This window comes from Glandiceps talaboti, chromosome 18 (genome assembly GCF_964340395.1).
Source record: "Glandiceps talaboti chromosome 18, keGlaTala1.1, whole genome shotgun sequence".
NCBI classification, from domain to species: domain Eukaryota; kingdom Metazoa; phylum Hemichordata; class Enteropneusta; family Spengelidae; genus Glandiceps; species Glandiceps talaboti.
In genome coordinates this window covers 3,178,879-3,200,075 of record NC_135566.1, presented here as the reverse complement: position 1 = coordinate 3,200,075, position 21,197 = coordinate 3,178,879, and the positions used below count along the sequence as shown (strand labels likewise).

The window sequence follows — 21,197 nt, the reverse complement described above, 5'->3', positions numbered from 1 at the left end:
GCATTTGAAACAAAAATCGATGTTAAAGAAATTTTATTAAAATCTTGCTGGGGGAAAATAATACATGTCTAGTTGATCATCTTTAAAGAGGGATATGGGGTATAAAAGGCCCCCTAACTTCGTGGGGGTTATTGTCAAATTTGAATGCACATGCAGTGTTTGCCTAAATTGTTATTATATGCAAATCAATTGATGTTGTGAAATTGTCATAAATGATGGAAACTGTAGGATATACTTGTAACAACATATACATGTTACTCTGCTAGTGTCTGACCAACAAACCAATTTGACAGCTGGTTTCCATGGTTACAGAACATAATTGAAATGACAAATATTATTATACTTTCAATCTGTGAATACAACTTAAATTCTGTCTAAGTGTTGTAAATCAATTTCTAATTCCTTCACAAGATTTTAAAAATTCACTTGTTTACAATAAATGTCAGTGTGCAGTCATTGTGACTACAAGACATAACCCTATATCTGGGGTGAGTTCTAAAATTGTTTATTATTTTCCTCCAAACTAATTAGATATATGTTATGGTATACTTCTACTAGCTGGCTAAATCACTGCCTTCCCCTGCACTTTTTGCTCTGTTACGCTGCTTTTTCCTCTTTCTTTTCTTGTTCTTCCTGTTAGCTTCACTACTGGACCTGCAATGTCAAATTTATCAGTTCAAATAATTTTTGTGACTGCACACAGTTTTCAAAAAAATGTTAATTTTGTCAATCAACAGCGCAATGAAAACACCAGATGATACTTCCAATCCATGTGTTGATAATTAAAAGCTATCTTCATCAGAGAATGAGGTCATGACCTGAAGACAAAACCATTGTAATTATTGGTAATAGTTATCCCTGTAAGGCCAACTTCCCTTATTTGACTAGACATGTACATGTGTGCCCTTTGGGGTGCGTTTGCGAGCCCTTCGATCTAAAATGCTTTTTTTTCTGAGCTGAGTCTAAAATGGGGTCCACTCCAGTGTTCCCACCAAGGCTTATTTGTGTGCTACTTGTGCTAGGTCTCCGCCTGCTCTCACAGTCAAATTTCATGTTTTGCGCAACCTTATTGAGACTGATATTTAATTGTGCTGTCATAACAACTCACAAATACTTACTTGTTAGTCATCATATTTCTAAGCGTTACCACGGCTGCAGTTATTTCACTTGACCGAGTCACAACTTCTTTTTTCTCTATTTTCATGAGAAGTGGAACAAAGACATCCCACACACCAGACTTTTGCTGTAAGTAATAACAAGATGATAAATGTGAGAAAATTAATATTTTTAGTTTTCTTTAATGTAAAACATAAAATATTTCTACTCAGAGAAAATGGTCAAAATCTCAAATTTTGATCAAAATGTTGTTTGATGCATTCAGCTGTATAACTGTCTTACTGTCATCTCCCTACCATTGTAGTACTGCAGTGGCTACGGTTATATGTTGGCACAGACTTGTGTTTAATGAAATGATATGTAAATAAATTACCTTCTGCATAGAGATTGTCATTCTAACCAGTGCCTGCATCATTCTGATCAATTCTAGGAGATATTTGGGTTTGGTTGTTGATTCGCTATCATGTACATCTTGTAGGACATCCTTACACACTGCACAGATGCTGGTGAAGAAATCCTCCCATGAATGTTGTATTGGCTGGAGAGTGAATATGTGAAAAACAATATATGTTGAATGTTAGCTTTGACTAAAATAGCACAAGTCTTCATAGAACACACAGCCCCCCTCAAATACTTTACTTCTATGTGGCTGACTGGTGACATGATTTAAAAGTGGCAATAAATAAGGACTGAAAAGTGTCTGTGATATGCAGGAAATGGCTGGATTTTGATAACTCACCCTCAAGGTCAAGGTCAAATGTCAATGTCGACACTTGAATGGAGTCTCTAATCTATGTATTATAGTTTTTGAGTTATGCTGTAAATAATGATTTTTACTACAAATATGGCTACCATTCAGACATATTTACACATGCCGTGAAACAAAGCGACGTCTGGAATAAAATAGCTTGTCCCAGCATGCTTTGCAGCATGACCAGCACTGCCTGGTGTGTCTATAACTATTAATACAGGACTGTTACATACAAGCCAAGTTGTCCATATACAAACAGAAAACATGGAATTTATACCCTGGTTTTTCTACATCATGACAACATACTTCTACATCATTGATTCTGCAATGCTGGAAAGGTTTCTGACAATTAAATTAAGCATTTACCAGGCATAATTGTGAATGTGGTGTACCTTACACAATGGACACGATATACTCACCCTTTGATTTGATCTGGTCATCAGAGTCACTAACATTTTACATGCTTGGATCTGTTGGGTTCAATGAAAGAGTAAAGAATGAATCATTGTTGTTGAAAAAGTGTCACAATTGATACAACCACATTTCTACATGCTAACCAAGTATCAAATAAAGTCTAGCAATTTAAATTGCTCAGACACACAAACGGTCACATACAGAACGCATGTACATATGCACACACACACGCATACACACACATTGCACACAAACACATATACACATTCACACAAACACAAACACACACATACACAAATTCACACACAAATTCATACACACACAAACAAACACATGCGCATGCATACACACATTGCACACAAACACATACACATTCACACAAACACAAACACACACACACAAATTCACACACACACACACACACACACACACACACACACACACACGCACGCACGCACGCACGCACACACACACACACCTTGCCTATACCTTTCTATAATAAATAATCAACATTCAGCTACATAACCTTACTATACAGGAAGGCAGGGGGTGGTAGGGTGGGGCAGGGGGGGGGGCACATACGCAACATTCATTTAGTTATCATACCTTTCTATAGAGTTGGACACCATCTTTGACAGACTTGACCAGTAAATCTGATAAACACCAACCTATATCCTGGAAACAAAATGAAACATTACTTTCATCAGCCTAATAAAAAAGAATTTATAGTCTAAATTGTGGCATTCTTGAATGTTATCAAGTTTTTATTTATATTTAAATTGTTACTTTATCAGACAGTATCCCAATTAGATAGATTGTAAAAATTAAAATAATCAACACCTAGTGTGGTATCTGATAACAGGAGGTCGTGAAACACAAGATGCTATAATCTAGACTGAGTGAAGTTGACCTTTACTAGAAACACTATTTTTATAGACAATCTTGCAATACAATGGATTGAACTGAACACAAGACATCTATTTTACGACCTCCTGTTATCAGATACCACACTTGGTGTTGATTGTGAAAAGAGTATAATTGTTTATATACAGGGGTCTTATCAATTGAGTTTATCTTGAAAATCACAGTTGTGTCTATTCCTTTCACACTGGTCATGTGAATTTCATCGTAAATCTATCTCACAAAGTAAGACTTGATTACTTACTGGTAGTCTTTCTATAAGGTCTGTGAATAACACAGGATGAAGGTGACTTTCTCTTCTGGACAGGAAATCTTGCAGAGCACTTCTATAAAGTTGGCTACTTTTCTCCACATCTAACAATCCCTGTTGTTGTACTGTTGGATCTTTTTGTGCATCTGATTTCTTCTCTTTCTGTTTTATCTTTGTAAAAGTACCAGGAGCTTGAGTTCCTGGCCCAGCAGCATTACCTTTCAAAACCCTGATCTAATATTAATGAACATGCAAACAATTATTTAAAAAAGTAATAATGATAGAGCTTTGGACAGGCAAGTGTATGGATCACCTATGTTAACTAGTTCAACTTAATTGAGTGTATTGATAGATTTCATTCACAGAACTTGACACAATGTTTTCAAAACAACAAGAATGAACAGCACATGTCAGCAGTATTCCATCACACACTGACAAGTGGTTGTAATAGTCGATTTTCCGGTTCCAAGATGCATTGTGCGAGAGGACGTCACTTATGTTGTGAGATTTAGTCTTGTTTTGTCTTTATTACATTTGAAATTACATTTTCATCAGGAAATGATGGTAAGACATGTTGACCTCTTTAAGTATGGGTGATATTATGGGTGATTTTATAGAACAAAGAATGAACGCCATCAATGACAGAGTGGGATTTTAGGGGTAAACCCTGGGTACCGTCATGTGACAACCATCCCCCTGTATGGAGAGACATGCAATGCATCTTGGAACCGGCAACAGGTCTATAGGTTACTTTGTTCAGTTGACTACAAACTCAACCGCCAGTTTGAAAGTATGTGGCAAGAGGGTGATGCGATAACGTCATCACATTTATATCAACACTCCAATAGCATAAACTACTGCTATTGGTGGTAAAAACGGAAATCAAAGAGAAATCCATTTGACTATACGTATGATCGTAACATGTAAATTGAAAATGCCACAAAACATTGCCTAGATGTCATAGAGTGTACTATTATCACAGTTGTAATGCCATAATTTACTGTAATCTTTTGGCTTTTTGTCAACTGGCAATACTGTTTACAAACAGACTACTCTAGAAATGTTACATACTAGGCTTATAATAACAGCAATCAGATCAGTGTCACTTCATCATTTTATCATTTTGTTTTCTATACCTGTTATGACTAAATGAGTGTGGCACACAGTGAAATCAGTTGTTATAGGTTACATCATAGATAGATGAATGTAGTAAAATCAAGTGATACCACCTGATTCATAGATAAGCGAATGTAGTAAAATCAAGTGATACCACCTGATGAAGACTTACCAAGAATAGACAGCCTGATGATGCTAATGATACCATGTGAACCGATGCAGCTGTAAAATATAAAGAACAACAATTATACAGAACTAATCATGATATACAACTGTAATGTACACAATTTATACCAGTAACAATCATAATTATATTTTGGAGGAATGAGGAAAACTATTTGAGAATAATATAATATAATCTCAAATATTTTTCCTTGTTCGTCCAAAATATAACCATGACATCAGGGGTTTTGTAACTATGGAGGTGATGTAATTGCATAGTATGAATTTTGTGGAAATTTCCTGTTTGAGATAAACATATCTGATAATAACAGCACCCCATGCCATGTAAGTGCCAGTGTGGGTATTCAGGGGTATTTGTACTCATGCATGCAGTGTTTTCTGCTGCACTTTCAAGATGTATGGCTGTAGAGAACATCACAACACTTGTGTAACTACCCAGAGTATGCCAAATTTGCACTTAAGGTTATAGACCACGATAAAGCTAGAAAAAATTACAAAATTAACTTTTTGGGGGGAAATGACTACCAACCATTTGAGCTATCATTGTATGCAACCCAAATAAATGTAGCACTTCTCAATCTTGAGATATGGGAAGGAATAAAAAACCAAAACAAATGCACATGGCTTTACAACCATTTGCACACTTTATTATAATATAACGGAAAGTGTCAAGTACTAGGCAGCTCATTAGCATACATTTGACGAAATGTGTCAAGTACTTGGCTACTCATTTACATAAACTTGCTGATACAGTACAGTCTCAGACCAGTAAAAGAATTGCTATGGTCATGGGGTCTGGGGTACAGTGTACCACAAGTATGAATAACAAGAGGACGTCCTTCCAGTGTCAAAAAAGAGTTGCCCAATAATGTAATGAGCGAGCTAAAAAAATGAATAAAGAGAATGAATTAGAGTTGCTGTCTCTCTCTCTCTCTCTCTCTCTCTCTCTCTCTCTCTCTCTCTCTTACTCAGTCTTTTCAATATATTGCTTATAACCGATTGTCTACTCAAAACTATTTAAATGGTGAAAACATTTCTCAATTTTAATGAAATTTTACTGTGCATAAAGGAATGTATTACAATAGGTGTCAAAATGCAAGTGAAAGTCAGCTTTGTTACAGTTTAGCACAGATGGTCTTTGCGAAGTCTTCCAAAACCCAAAGGCATCCTACAACAAAGAATGGTGGAAAGGTGTAAATAGTACCACATCATCACAATTTTAAACAAAAAAGTGAAAAAAGTATTTATCAGCTGATTTATCAGCAACGCATCGATCCTCTAGGGAATCCATTTTCGCTATCTAGGCGAAGTAATGATTCATAGCCTAGGTTTACAAAACATACTCGCCCTTGTGGTACAGTAGTGGTGATTATGTTTCAGCGAGTGAAGTCAAAACCCACGATTTGGAAGTTATCTTTTCGTGAACCACATGCATAGCTATTTTGTAATAAAAAAATCAACTCACCACTCGTATCTCTCCCGTTATCTAGTAATCTATCTGTTAGACCTCGGATGTTCTTCCGTTACAATTACGACACACGACCTAACATCGCTATCAAGGATGTTCGGGCAAGCCCTCACTGCAAACTTCGTTCGCTTATATGTTATAGTAACTTATACGAAAGAAAGCCCGAACGTCTAGCAGCAAGACTAGTTATCTAGTACAGGTCAACAGATCGTTTCCATGTAAACATATACCGTTCCGTGTTGTTCATCGACACTACTTCACTTAGGTGACACTAAATAAAATGTCACAGAAACGAACAACGTGGTACATTATCATTCCCAGTTATTGAATTTTTGGGTACATGTCCTAAAAAATCTACGATATTCAATGTACAGATTTTCCATCGGTATACGCGGTACGTCAGTATCGAACGCTAAGTCCGCCCCCCCCCCCTTCCCTTCGTAGCACGTAGTACGTGTCATCACGCTACAGTCTTCGACCTTCCAAATGCGAAGTCGTCGTATACGCGTAGTAGAGCGAAGCTGTCGGATAACTATCCCTCTTGAAAACTATGTACTCGCTTATTTCATTTTCTTTTGATTGAGTTCATTACCAACCACAAATTGACACGAGGTGGTTTCGTCTTCTTTCTAAACACGGCCCGTGCTCACTGAAGCCCTCGCGTGGTGCCGTGTCATCTCCGACTATTTTTGCTTTTGTAAAAAAAAATTAACATGCCGAAGAGCTAGAGACATGAGAGAGCTATATTGCTAGACATGTCTAACAGTTTTCGTTTTGCATTGACGTTGAAGCGATGTGTTGAATCATAGACCCTCCACCCATGGTTGAATGTACTGTGTATGCTGTATCAAGATGAACCGGCGCTGGTAGACACAACAAATTCAACAATGGCAACATATCAAATTACAACAATAGTGGTGCGTCTTTTGACGTTGATTTCGACACAGATACATGTTATGTATCAAAATAAAAACAATCGACTCTGAGTAAGATGCTTCAAAGCAAAACATAGTACATCTACAATCGCGACCGGACTATACATTGTTACTCCAAGAAAATACCATCATACTAAAGATGTTTTATGAAGCTAACTAGATTCTTTATTAGTTAAAACACCACTTTCAAAGCATTTGGTATATTTTCCGTCGTTTCATGTTGAACGGGAACCCAGGGAACATTTACTCTCTCACCGGAAACCACTACGTTTATTTTACATAAAACCTGAGACCGCTAAAAGTTAAACGTAGCTTGACACTCTGCTTTCCATAAAAGGAAGTAGGCTCCGCCCTCAATTTGTTCGCAAACATATGCAAATGAGGAAGTTAATTTTTAACCCGAATAGCCAAAATCGCATGTCGAATAGTGGGCGTTGGCTACCTTTGAACTGACAGATTTCATATTTTTTGGCCAATAGAATGGTCATAACATGGAAAAAAACAAATTTTCGAAGGTGATAAAGGATGTGACACTTACAACTTTTCTGTAAGGAATGTGTTAAACGTTTTTTGTTTGTTTCAACTCAAACACATGTTTTTGTCATTTTCTCAAGTTTACATTTTGTAAAGAATTGCGTTACTTTGTGGAAATTAGCAACCTCAAAGAGTACCCGACAATAACAAACACAGTAGGATCTTATTCACCACGTCAGTGGCTCCAAAACCGTGTCTCAGATTTTTGATTGCGTCTTTTGTTCGAAAGTAAGACGGATTTAGATGAGACATACATGGTTTATTTGGACACTATTTATTATTATTTATATATCTTCGTTACAAAAACAGATAGGAAAAATCTGAGACACGGTTTTGTAGCCACTGATGTGGTGATAAACACTGTGCGTCGTTTTCTATTGTTGGTCGAAATTTGAAGGAGCTAATTTTTGTTGAACCAAACATGCAAATTATCACGTATGTAGAGGTCACGTGATCTGAAGTACATAAAACCAAATTTTACTAATTTCATTGTAAAGAGTGGATCAAGAGCTTTCAGAAAATGTATAGTTATGGATGTGTATAATCATTACTTTCTTAACTGCAAACCAATATCAGCAAGGGACATTGAACGTGGTCTATAACCTTAAGCAGCATGGGGTTCTGTTATACTGTACAAATACTGGTCTACTTTTGCCAAAGGGTCTGTATTCACATCTAAATTTTTGAGTTTATGGTGGTAAAAATATTATTGAAATGGTGGTAACCTACCTGTGTGTGCAACTTTAAACAAATTCTCCAACATTTCATGTAAATGTTGACTTTGATCTTGAATGTCATGTGGATACTATGACAGCAAAAAGAGATACAAAGTTTGAAAATCAGATTTTTTATTAACTTGTATAAAACAATGTGCAGCAATTGAAAGGAAAAGTACAGCCAGACTTATTTCTGCCTTACATACACCTGGAGTCATGATGGGTGAATGGTTAGCGTGACCGGCTTGGAATCTACAGGTTGCAGGTTCGAGCCCCGTCGCTGCCTGCTGTTTGTTTCTGAGTGGCTAAAGTCCTTGGGCAAGATTTGAACCACGACTGTGCCTCAGTCAACCCAGCTGTATAACTGGGGACCTGGTAGGATGTAGGTTGCAATGTGAAGGCTTTAATCCTATGCGCTTAAATGGCTGCAATGGATTGTATGCTCCCCGGGGAGTTGAGGAAGACTAAAGGGCCGTTGTGCTATTCTGATCCGAGCCAGGGGTAATAATTGTAAAGCGCTTTGAGCACGGAGTGGGAAAGTGCTATATAAGAAATCAACATTATTATTATTACCTGTACTGACCCAAGTACTGGTATTAACTTACATAGATTACAGTGATAAAATGGCACCATGGCAACCCCTTTAGGCCATTTTGCACGAGTTCTGTTCATCTTGTTGAATTTGGCTTTAAATTTGGCTGAAGTCACAGTTCACTTGGGAAGAAAACCTTTCAAAAATCCCTAAAGTCAACTTGCAGAACTAGAAAACTTCAAAACTATTTTCTGTATAAAATTTTCACTTCAATAAAATTGGCATTTATTCCTCACCTTTCTTGAGCGACAGAGTTTATTTCGATACAATGTAGATGCTTTCTCTGCTAGTACAGTTTCTCCTTTATTATGTACAGCTGACTGTATTGTCAGTAGCAATGGGTGCAGAAGTTCCTGTTGGTAATACAGAATTCAATATGTCGATAAGGTTTGCAAGACTGAAGTTTGCAAGATAAAACTCAAATAATTTTATCAAACTAGGAACTTAGAGTTACAGTTGGTTAGGTAAAAAGATATGGTAAGATCACCTAACATATCCATGCTTTGTTTCTTTCAATTCTCTATTGGTCATAAGGACTGATGGCTTAGTAAATTGTTGGGTCTGACCATAGACTTTGGAGAAGGAAGGACAGGAAACTGTCACAAAACATCAAATGAAGGCAATGTGGGTTGGAATCTAACTGTTATATTAACATCTTGACACTGGTAAGGACTTAATGTCAGAACTAGACTTAACATTCCATGCATAGTCTCTCTTCAACATCTATGGTCTGTTGGATAATGGTCAGTCTTGAACCAAAAAAACACTGGCTTCACTTTGCATGTTGGTTGAACTTAGTGTTTGGTTTGGGATATAGATATAGGTAGATTCAATAATATGAATAAATTTCTGAAGGCTTAAACTATGAATTAAACATTTTCCCCAAACTAATAGAATATTGTGTATGGATCAGAAACAGGCACTTGAATGCACACATACGCACACATGCATGCATGCGCATACACATGCATACACATGCACACACACACACACACACATACACACACACACATGGACAGACAGAACCCAACATATAAGAACCCTCCAAGCGGTGTCATTGGGGACTAATACTGACATAATTTCTACCTACCAGTACTAATGGATTAGATGGTTGCCTCTTGATAAAAATATCCAGCATATCTAAAACCCTGTCAATCAAAACAAATATATTCATGTTACTGGACGTCTTTGTAGGATTATGGAGTATTAGCTGCCAGACCCCTCGGGCTACTCTGCTTACTTTCAAAATTACCAACAAATTGGTTAATTTTTTAACTGTACACCTGCTTAACTTACTCAATATGCAAATATCACTCAAAAGTGGTAAGCCAATTGAAGACAACTTTACCTTAATTTGAAATGTACCATCATGGTTTTGGCTTCACCTCTCCGTTTCTTCGCAAAGGCTCTGTCACGGAGCATATTTGATAACATATCATCCATTTTGAACATCTCACTATCACTCAAATCATCATCACTACTTGAACCTGCCTCCTGTGACAAATCAAAGGTGAGGTTTAGTCAGGGTACACCTGGTGTATATTATCCATAATCTAATCAGATTAAAACAGTGCAACATCTCTGTGACCTGTGTCTCTTTGTAGAACAAGTTTGTGAACAAATTCCGATATTGTGTTCTCGCCAAATAGTCATGACAAACAGCACAAGTTCGAAGTAGAATTGCTTACTATTGTGGCAGACATATCATTGAATGTTACTAATATGTTGGACTAGCATTTCCAGACAAGGCAGATACAGAGTGTATGCACCATGGTGTTTATAGCTGAGTATTATCTGAAGTTTTAGTGTAACATCAACAATATCTGTCACTATTGTAGTAATGTAGAGACAAACTTTGAAACCAATTCTAGTAATCTATTAACATCTATGTACACATTTGTATTTGTTAATCTATGAAAACAGCTGTAACTAACCTCCTCTGGTGTTACTCCTAAGGCTGCCATCATTTTTCTTCTAAATTCTTCATCAACTAAATCGCCCTCATCACCTTCTCCCCCATCTTCACTCTCCTCTTCTTCATCTTCATCCTCATCATTGTCATGGTTACCATTGACAAGTCCATCCCCATTCTCCTCTTCTCCTTCTTCATCATCTTCCATGTCTTCGTCGTCATCATCATCTTCATCAGACTCAGAGTCTCGCCTTATTCTTACATTACTCTCTGCTTCCTTTGATTTGTTGGGATCCAAAACCTAGTGAAAAATAGAGATCTATTTATAAGAGACAAGTAGCCATTGTCATTGTCGCCGTCGTCATCGTTGTCGTCATCATCGTCAGGGTCGCGGTCATCGCCATCTATCTCTATAGAGACAAGTAAGTAGCAAAACAAAACATGAGCAGCAAAGTTGGCAAATGTTACAGTTACTACTTCTTTGTCATTTGAGCAACAAACAAACTTTCCACTTGAAATTATTTTCTTGTTTGTAGGATCATAGAATTGTGCTTACTTTATCACACAGCTGGACATGCAAGATCTGTCTACTTCGTACACAGAGAAATTTTCTGGCTGTTTGTGATAAATGTTATATAACCACACCTAAAATACGCTAACTTACATCTGAATAGATGTGTTGTGTTGTGTGTTGTGTTGTGTGTTGTGTTGTGTTGTGTTGTGTTGTGTTGTGTTGTGTTGTGTTGTGTTGGGTTGGGTTGTGTTGTGTTGTGTTGTGTTGTGCCCATAAAACCACAGCTAACACACTCACTAACTTACATCTAGTAATAACTGCAGTGCTTCTTTGGTAAGATGAGGGCATATTATCTTGAAAACACTGTCTACAACCACCCTGAGTAGACGAGAAGATTGTGCTAACAGACTAAGTAGAATTTCTGTCACTACTTCTATCCATTCCGGTTCTCCTTCATCTGTCTTTCCCAGTGACTTGCGTTTCTTGAGAGCTTTATCCTGACAGCTGTGTAGATCCTATAAAGAGAAAAGAAAGTGATTCTTTCCCCGTGACTTGCGTTTCTTGAGAGGTTTATCCTGGCAAGTGTAGATCCTATATATAAATATACTCTACATATGTTGTGGCCTGATCACCAAATACATGATCCTACCAACCTACTGAGGATGGATCTCAGAAATAAAGCCTTACACTTTTCATGTTTTTTTTTTAAAACTCCAGCCCATTTTCAGTTAAAATCAAGAAAGAAAATGAGGGCTCAGCATGTAATTTTTTTGGAATAGAGAAGAAAATCATCTCAAAATGTATGAATAGTATTGTTCAAAATGGCTGCCAAACACTGTATACTTCAAAATGGCCACCAAACACTGTATACTTCAAAATGGCCACCAAACACTGTATACTTCAAAATGGCCACCAAACACTGTATTTTTACACTCTACTTGAATAAGCTAGATTGAATATTGAAGATGGTGAACAACCGATGGCCAAAAACTCTAATTGCCAACCTGTGATATATCAATTGCTTTTAATAGCCTAGGTGGGGTCTTAACACCATAGACAATACAGAATTCTATGACAGAACACAAACTCTAATGTCTCACCCCAGGTAAATAAATGACTTGTTTATCTGCAGTGGGGGAGGGGGTCAGAAAACTTTTGTGTGAATGTCTAACCACTATCATATCAATGATTGGTGTAGCTGGGGGTGGGGGTCAAGGACCTTTGATTCTGACGCCTCATCTATAGTTGATGATTGACTTGTGTACGCTGGGATGGGGTCAAAGAACTCCAATTCTGAGTTCTCACTTCTAATATATCAATGGTTCGTTTACCTAGGTGGGGCCAAACCTCTTTAATTAACACTTTGCAGCTACCAGCTGCAATTAGCAATAGTGCCCCATGGCAAGAATTGCGAGTCTGGTGGTGTGGATGTGGGACTACCGTTAATTTCACATCCTGTATTACATCCATGGCTTGTTAGGGTGCCCGTACTTAATGAAATGTTTCTTATAATAACATCTTAAAAAGGATAGGTCAATCAGTCAGTCAGTCAGTCAGTCAGTCAGTTAGTTACCACAGACTTTTAATTTGAAATTCTCACCTCCAATATATCCATGGCTTGTTTAGCCTCAGTAAAAAGCTGTAAACCAATGTGTAGGTAGAGAAGTTGGAATGCATAGCCTTCTAAAAAGGACTTATCCTTGGACACCTTTTGACGAATCTTGACTACGGATGACAACATTCTATTCCAGGAGTCCATCACCTGGGAAAAGAAAGAATGCTATGAGAAACAAAAGTAACCTCTAAAGCCTGAGTAACTATAAGGGTAACAAAAATATATACTTTGGTTCTATATCACTTCATCATAGTCCAGATGTTAGATAGACAAAAGATTACATAGTTTGGCCACTAGGGGTGCTGTTCAGAAGCAGTCTTGGAATGAAGGTTTGAATAATCAAGGGGTTGTAATTAAGATATTTCTTCTTTCATCCCTTGCACTCTTCAGTCAGATGGCGGAACTTTTTAGTATGCCCCTTAGCAGTAACAAGTTATCATTTGCCACCAACAAATATATACCCTATGTATGAAAAGTATTGTATACTTACATCCTCAGTGAGGTCATTAACTATTTGGACATGTTTACTGGTTAGCAGCTGTTGTATATACATAACAATGTCATACACATAGAATTCTCCTTTGCTGGTCATACCCATCAGTCTGGACCCCTTAGCTGTCCTTGTGTCTTCTGGACTGGCTGAAAGTGCAGAGAGAATAGATGTTGTAAGGGTTGTTAGTGGTTGAGTAGTTAGCTTGTATGCCTCTTACCACTGTAGTCTGGGTTCACAACCCACTGAGCTCTGGCTGGGTTAGATTACGACCAATGACAGGCTAGCATGAACAGACAGGACTTGTTGTAACAGAGAAAGTAAACAAATGAATTGGGTTTAATAATGCTTGGCACAGTGAAGGAATTAAATTTATAGAGTTTACATGTACTTGTTACAAATACCATTACATTTTCCTTTGTCATATGGAGACGATCATTCCTTTGTATGTACAGATATGTCTACAAAATAGACATCTTCATGCCTGCAGTAATTTTAGAAAAACTTGACCAATATATAGATCACATACAAACAGCTGCTAAGTTAGGTCCAAAACTTTGAGAACACTATCACATATTTCAAACTGCCTTGGGGCCAATCAGGTCAGTACTTTATCATTCACACTGACTGAGCCAATCAGCTTCTGTGTGTGTATATCCTCTCAACCAATCAGCTGGTAGCACTGAGACTGTTGACTTACCTTGTGGTGCTGAAATATTAGTCAATGCATTCAAAGCACCAAAAAAGTACAGTGACAACTGCTTTTGTACTGATTCTGACACTGCTTCTTCAGGAACTGTCTGACACTGGAGAAAGATAAACAAGTCTTCGTAAAAGACACAGTCCCCTCAAATACTTTATTTCTATATGACTGCATGGAGACAAGACTCAAAAGAAATTGGTGGCAACAAATAAATACTTCAAAGTGTTTGATAATGTAGGAAATGGCTGATTTTCGATTACTAAACCTGAAGATCAAAGTCAAGGCCAAAGGTCAATGTCTCAAAAGAAAGTTTAAACCTGGCAACATGGCGGTGGGTAGGCCCTTGAATGTACTCTATTTGTATGAACATCTTCGAGTTGTGTGGGAAATCACTACATATATGGCCACCATTAGGTAAAAAGAAAGATTACATTGTGATAAATATAGAAACTCATTGCAAGTAGGTATTTTAGCATAACTTGAGACAGGCTAACTGGATTCTTGATCAAATTTAGTTGTAAAAGATGTGAAAAAAAACATTTCAGAGAACTTAACAATTACACAGAAAAGAGTTTTCACCATGAGATGTCTGTTGAAGGTAAATCATTACCACATGTCATAATTCTGTGTCACATCACAGTGTGGGTGTCTATCAATAAGTCTACCAATGCCTTCCGTTAGTTCTGAATATTTCCAGACATGTATACCTCTCCCCTATGTACAAAATGGATTTGATCCGAGTTTGCTGCATTTTTCACAGATAAATTTTCTATAGGAACTCACCTCTGGTATTTTCTTGTCTGGCTTTGTGATAGTAAAGTGAGCATGTAGAAACATAAACCTAATACATCCTGACAGCCAGTCTTCATGTCTTGGTAGGCTGGCATTACGTATCATGTACAATAGCTATCAGGAGACACCATTTCAAAAGGTTAATAAGTTTCATCAGTGCCTGCTTTAAACCAGACCTAAACACCCACATGCACACACACACACACACACACACACACACACACACACACACACACACACACACACACACGTGTATGCATTCACACATGTAATCTTGTTTAAAAAAAGACCTACTGCACTTGACATGTGTTCAGCCATTTGATTTCCTGCAAGGGTTTATGGGAATACATCTCATGATTTCCTGCAAGGGTTTATGGGAAAACCTCTAGTGATGACATCACATTTACCACAAGCTCTTTGTCTTGACACTCTTTGCATGTCAAAGTTGAGTAAACTACTAAGTTGCTATTTTATCACCCACAATCATATGCAAGTTGTTAGCAGTAATCATTATACAAGTGTGCTAAAGACAGAAATAAATCCAACTCGACTTTTCATCTGTTCTCACCTGATTGGCCACCCACTTTCTATCCCCATCAATGTTCAATGACCTTCCTTTGCTGAATACAAAATAGGAATGTCACATTAGCGATTACATTATCAAAATTACAAGATTACGTTAGAAATCATGCAGAAAACATCTGTATCTGTATCTGTATCTGTATCTGTATCGTAGACGTACAAGCACCAATACTGGTTGTCGCGTACGTATCACTTGTATTTATGAATGCCTGATTGCATGGCATGTACTGAACATGAAGTATATGACAACTGAAGGCAATGTTGGGTGTGAATCCATGAGCCTGAAACTTTACCAAAACTCTAGGCCAACACTACAGGTATTTCAAGTGTGTTTTAATACATAAACTGCTCAAAAAATGTGAGATAAACATTAAATCTAAGGCACAGTATTTTAATTTGCAGTAATGATGTATAACTTCCATTCAGAAATGTTAATCTCAGCCATGAAATTTTAATGTACAACTTCTTACCATGACAACATGTACTATACAAGAAAACTTACCCAGATTGAGGTGTTCCATTCAGAAATGTCGATTTCAGCCAAGAACTGTACAACTGGACACCTTGTAGATTTAGCCCACTTACTAAATTCATAACAGTTTTACTTTTTGTAACAGAATCAAAATGAATACCACCATTCTTTAGTATCGATGTCAAGACAGCCAGTTGTTTTTCACCATCACTAATTTCTTTCATTTGTACTGCCAAATTCTCAACCTGATTAAAAAATTAAAAATAAGTTCTCTATTACTAAATTATCGTTAAATAATGACTAAAAGAAAGAACATTGACTCATTTACATATTGTGGTTTATTTAATAAGCAAAAAACAGTGTGACTCTGCCATAATTGCAGCATGAAACTACTCTCAAGTTTTGTTATCCAAATATTTCCTGTGAGAACTCCAAATATGGTATTTAATTTGAATGATATTTACATACTTGTTTGTATTCAAAGACCACAAAAAAATAATGCATACCCCTTGCAAAGATGCCAAGATACACACTATACATAATATTTGTATATTTTGATTGTATATTTGATAAATAAAATGTGCATTTCTTTCTCCTCTTGAAAAAGTGCCAATATGAATAGCTTACATAATTATTTGTATTTAATCATAATTAAAATACACAACTCTTTCCCCTTGGAAAAATGCCAATACGGTGTGTAATTTGCATAATATTTGCATATTTGTTTTACTTACCAATAGTTTTGCTGCTTCATGTAGCATAGTAGTTTTATAGGCCAGATTATTCATAATACACCTTAACAGGTTTTCACTAAACAAAACTTCAACGTCCTCTTTTTTCACCACTGGCAGTGTCTTTTCTAACAATTTAAAACTTAGATATCTCCTCTCATGAGTTGAGGTACACAAAGTGTTATCAACAATCTGTGTCCAGAATTGTGCAAGTTTAGAGGAATCTTTGACAACAACTGACAAAACTTGATCACAGACAGAATTGATGTTTGGATGAGAATGGATAGTTGATTCCTGAAAAAGAAGAGAAAAGGAAAGAAATGACGAGAGTCTGATTGAATGTTTTTGAGTTTGACAATACATCCAGTTTGTGGCATTGAGAAAAGAGTTCAATCAAAGTTACCATAATTATGCCAACAATTTCAGACTGCCAAGATTCAAAACATCTCTTCATATTTAATATTGTTTCAAATACTTACAGAGCCATATAAACATTAAATACTGCTCAAAATAATTTACTTCAGCAAATGTTTGTACAAATCATTGTTTCCAATACAAACATCATGGCCAAAGAAGGAGCCATGAATAGAGATTCTAACAATGACATCACTACCACGGAACTGTCTCCAATGCATTATTACACTCATGGCAGGAACAATGCAGACTACCAGGGTACACATTTTTGAGTCCCAAGTCCTTTCTTTATCTTAGGAGAGGAATTATTTGAGTATGTAAAAGGATAGGGTATATAATAGATACCAGAAGGAAAAGTAAAATTTGATTTATTTTGTATTTTGTTTTTAAATTTAAAAGTTGACCCATTCTGATGGCACATTGTCATTCACTTCCTGACTGGATTCATCCTCAACACATGATGTTACCCATGCCTTGGTTGTATACTCTGCATTTCTGAACACATACAATACAAATACTTACTGCTATAATGGTAGCTATGTTTGTATAGTTATCCTGGTGGATAAGATCAGTACCTCCCCAGTGAGTTTTCAAAAACTTAGACTTGACAACATCCTGTAAGAGACAAATGAATAAATACAGTGTTACTAATCATCAACATTTTAGTCTCGGTTTCCCAGCCTCACCACTGATGGCTCACTTCATGGCCAAGCTAGAGTCTGGGGTCACGTGTAATGAGGAACATGGCTGCTGTCGAGATTTGTGACACTGACAGGCAGTGGTTGGGATGATCCTGAATTTTCATTTTGATCAACTCTGTACATATCTCACAGAAATAATAGTATACACTTTTTGAAAATCAATAACATTTACACGATATTTCTACTTACTGGAAATGTATTGTGACAGAGGTTCACGAATAATAACCTTTGTGGAGTGCAATTCTCCCATCCTTCTTTCAAATCTGCTTTCAAAACTGGCCATATGTACTGCTTAAAAATGTTACTATCAACCTAAAATAAAGCACAAAATAACAGATAAAATAAAATTCATTTTCATTGCAAGTGTGATTTACTTCTGGTCTGACACCTTTGTCATTGTAGGCATATATACATGTACACATGAAGAGTGATAAAAAAGAACCATCACCAGCTACAAACTTTTTGGTCTCTGTTTGGTCATGAATTCCAACTGGTCTTTATATCTAGTATACAACCCATGAAAAAACACTTGTGCCTTTACTTGCTTGTGGTAAGCAGAAATGAGACGACAAGTTTCATGAAAAGACATACATACAATCATACTAGTGTTGAGAACTTATCAAAGTATACTAGACATTTCACTCTACCTGTTTGATAATATCCACTATAGCTTGAATACATACATCCCGTAGATATCCTTTCATATTACTAAATTTATAAAGATCCGTCACAATTCTTTCCAATGACTCTTCAGGTGCCTGGAAATAGGAAATACAGATTTATCAATGACAACTTTACAAAAGATAAGAAATTTACATGAAGTGTATCAGAAATATTCAATATGATGATCATTAATATCTTCACCCTAATAACACACTACTCTGGTAATTGAAGTCTTGGTTTATAAATACACACTAAAACTACTGGTGTTCGAAGTGGTAGATCATACAAGTGGGTGACAGCATTACTTCTGTTGTACAATATAATAATCATGTGATCAAGATAGTGTAAAACATTGGAAGTCCCTAAAAACGTACACTGCAAGATCATGGAAGTTATCAGAAACATCACACTATTGTGAGTATAATTAAACCAATGTCCACTCAATAGTTTATATCAACATATTTTAGTTTTAGTTTGTGTCTATCTATAATAAAGACCTTGATTGCCAGAGTAGTACTTACTGTTACTGATAGACTAATAAAGCTATGTTACCTTGAGCATTCTTCCAGACTGTGAAATTGCTATATAAGCAAAGATTTTACCAAAGATACAGGCTTTTTCTTCCTGCATGCAGAACAAAAACAAAAATGTAATTATGTATTGTAATTTTCTAGAAAGTGTTTCAACATTTCATGCATGAGTGTGTTGTACATTACATAACTACAAACTAGTATAGCTAAATACATGTATGTATGTATGTATGTATGAAAGAGAAGCCAGTCAGAGTATAACTAAAACAAAATCCTGGTAAGTTTTGGTGAGGTAGTCTACTTCTTTCTGTTGTGCTGCATGTCATATCAAATCATTGAAGGAAAAGCCCAGTCAGACATATTTCTGCCTTTAGTACACTGGCATTGATTTAATACTGCAAATATCATTTTGTGAAAAAATGGTATCCTGGTAACTTAGTCAAGTTTGAAATCTTGTAAAAGCCCTACTGCACTTGACTTGGTGATTGGCCATTTTGCACATTTCTTACAAGCGGTTACGGGACAACTTCTGGTAATGATATCAGATTTACCACAATCTCTTTGTCTTTTTTTTAAACAAATGAGAATTGCTCCCAGCAAATTTTTTATGCAGACATATACACACATCAACACATCAACACAATCACACAAATTTATTCTAGAATTATAGATTATCCTCTGTAATTACCTGTTTTTTGCCTTTCATCTCAAGGTGGCTCTTCATTTGTTCAAAAACATCTTCCATTTTAATAGCATCAATAGAATGCAAAAGCTACAGATAGATAAGAGAATATGAGGATCATATTAACATTCAGCACACCATGTGATTCCCCTAGGCATACAATGCCTGCCTAAGAATTTATCTTAGCAGTTTGAGAGCACAATTGCAATGAGTACGTGTACAGTAAATATATACTACAATATATAACAAGCTCTGCTATTTTCATTCACTCACTAAAACATATTTATCTTTAGCTATGGGCATTCAAACATTCAAAAACCATTGCTAGAAAATAATATCATAGTGGACAGGTAATATGAAATAATGTCTTTTGTGATAACACTTTCTTTCCTCAAATAAGTAAAAACATATCTCTGTCAAAATGTTAAGGTTTACATTACCTCAGCCAATGCCATGGCATATCCATGTCTAGCACCTTTCCTAGATGATGCCAAACCTTTGATAAGTCTGGTTAAAGTATACGATAACTCAGCACAGTACACTTCATCTTTCTAAAATGAGAATAAGAAAGCTTACAGTCATATTTTTAAAAGAATGTTTTTGTCTAATATCAGCAAATAAATTATTGTCACAGCAGAGGCCATAGCACAAATTTCAAATACAACACACACACACACACACACATACATCACAAGTATATTATTTAACAATTATATCAATTAATATCAGATGTCACTCACTTCATGATTTCTAGTTTATGCTTGCACACCATGCATACACAAGCACTTGAATCAATCTGTATGGTTTTTTTTAATGTACAGTAAATAAGAGTATTTACTATACATTTTTAATACAAAATTATACAGACTGATTCGTGTGCCTATGCATCCATACATACGTACATCTATCCATGCCCCATTTCATTTCCACTATCTACATAAACTTAGTTCAAGTTGTATGTTCATGAATTACGTGTATGCTGGTTGCAGCTCATTATTTGAGTGTGTATACATGTATTGATATACCATAGAGCAGTCACATGCGTTGTATATTGCACTGTATTGGACACTATTGCTCAACAGTTGGTAATACACGTTATAGGATTGAATGAAAACACCACGCACTACAACTTGTGAACGACTAGTATTGTAGTACCACCCTTCTTCTTACCTTCGATTTACGTTCATGTTCATTTTGTTTCTTAACAACGATTGCTACAAGTCGTAAGGCCCCTGATATTCTCTTTTCATCCCTAGGTTCAGCGAGGAGCCAAAACGTGTCTAAAAGCTGGTCATCCTGAAGTTTCTGTCGACATTTACCGGCAACGTGCTCATTTTCGGCCGCCATGCTTTAAATTGACTCCCTAACTTCATGAAAATAGCTATAATCTGTTGCGCTAT

At 36.4% G+C, this 21,197-nt stretch overlaps 1 protein-coding gene across 1 annotated transcript; it reads right to left on the bottom strand.

Moving 5' to 3' along the window:
* Positions 1-55: 55 nt before the first annotated feature.
* On the bottom strand, positions 56-21,144 carry LOC144449248 (myb-binding protein 1A-like protein). The gene is made up of 27 exons (XM_078139761.1): positions 20,968-21,144; positions 20,238-20,348; positions 19,804-19,887; positions 19,138-19,209; positions 18,570-18,680; positions 18,112-18,234; positions 17,744-17,836; positions 16,811-17,101; positions 16,107-16,321; positions 15,591-15,642; positions 15,014-15,136; positions 14,217-14,333; positions 13,528-13,647; positions 13,023-13,184; positions 11,728-11,937; positions 10,931-11,209; positions 10,345-10,490; positions 10,087-10,144; positions 9,233-9,349; positions 8,418-8,493; positions 4,741-4,790; positions 3,447-3,686; positions 2,888-2,956; positions 2,287-2,337; positions 1,490-1,654; positions 1,119-1,243; positions 56-654 (listed from the first exon to the last, which is right to left on the bottom strand). The coding sequence occupies exons 1-27, from the start codon at positions 21,142-21,144 to the stop codon at positions 555-557; spliced, it is 3,537 nt and encodes a 1,178-aa protein (XP_077995887.1). The 3' UTR covers positions 56-554.
* Positions 21,145-21,197: the final 53 nt, after the last annotated feature.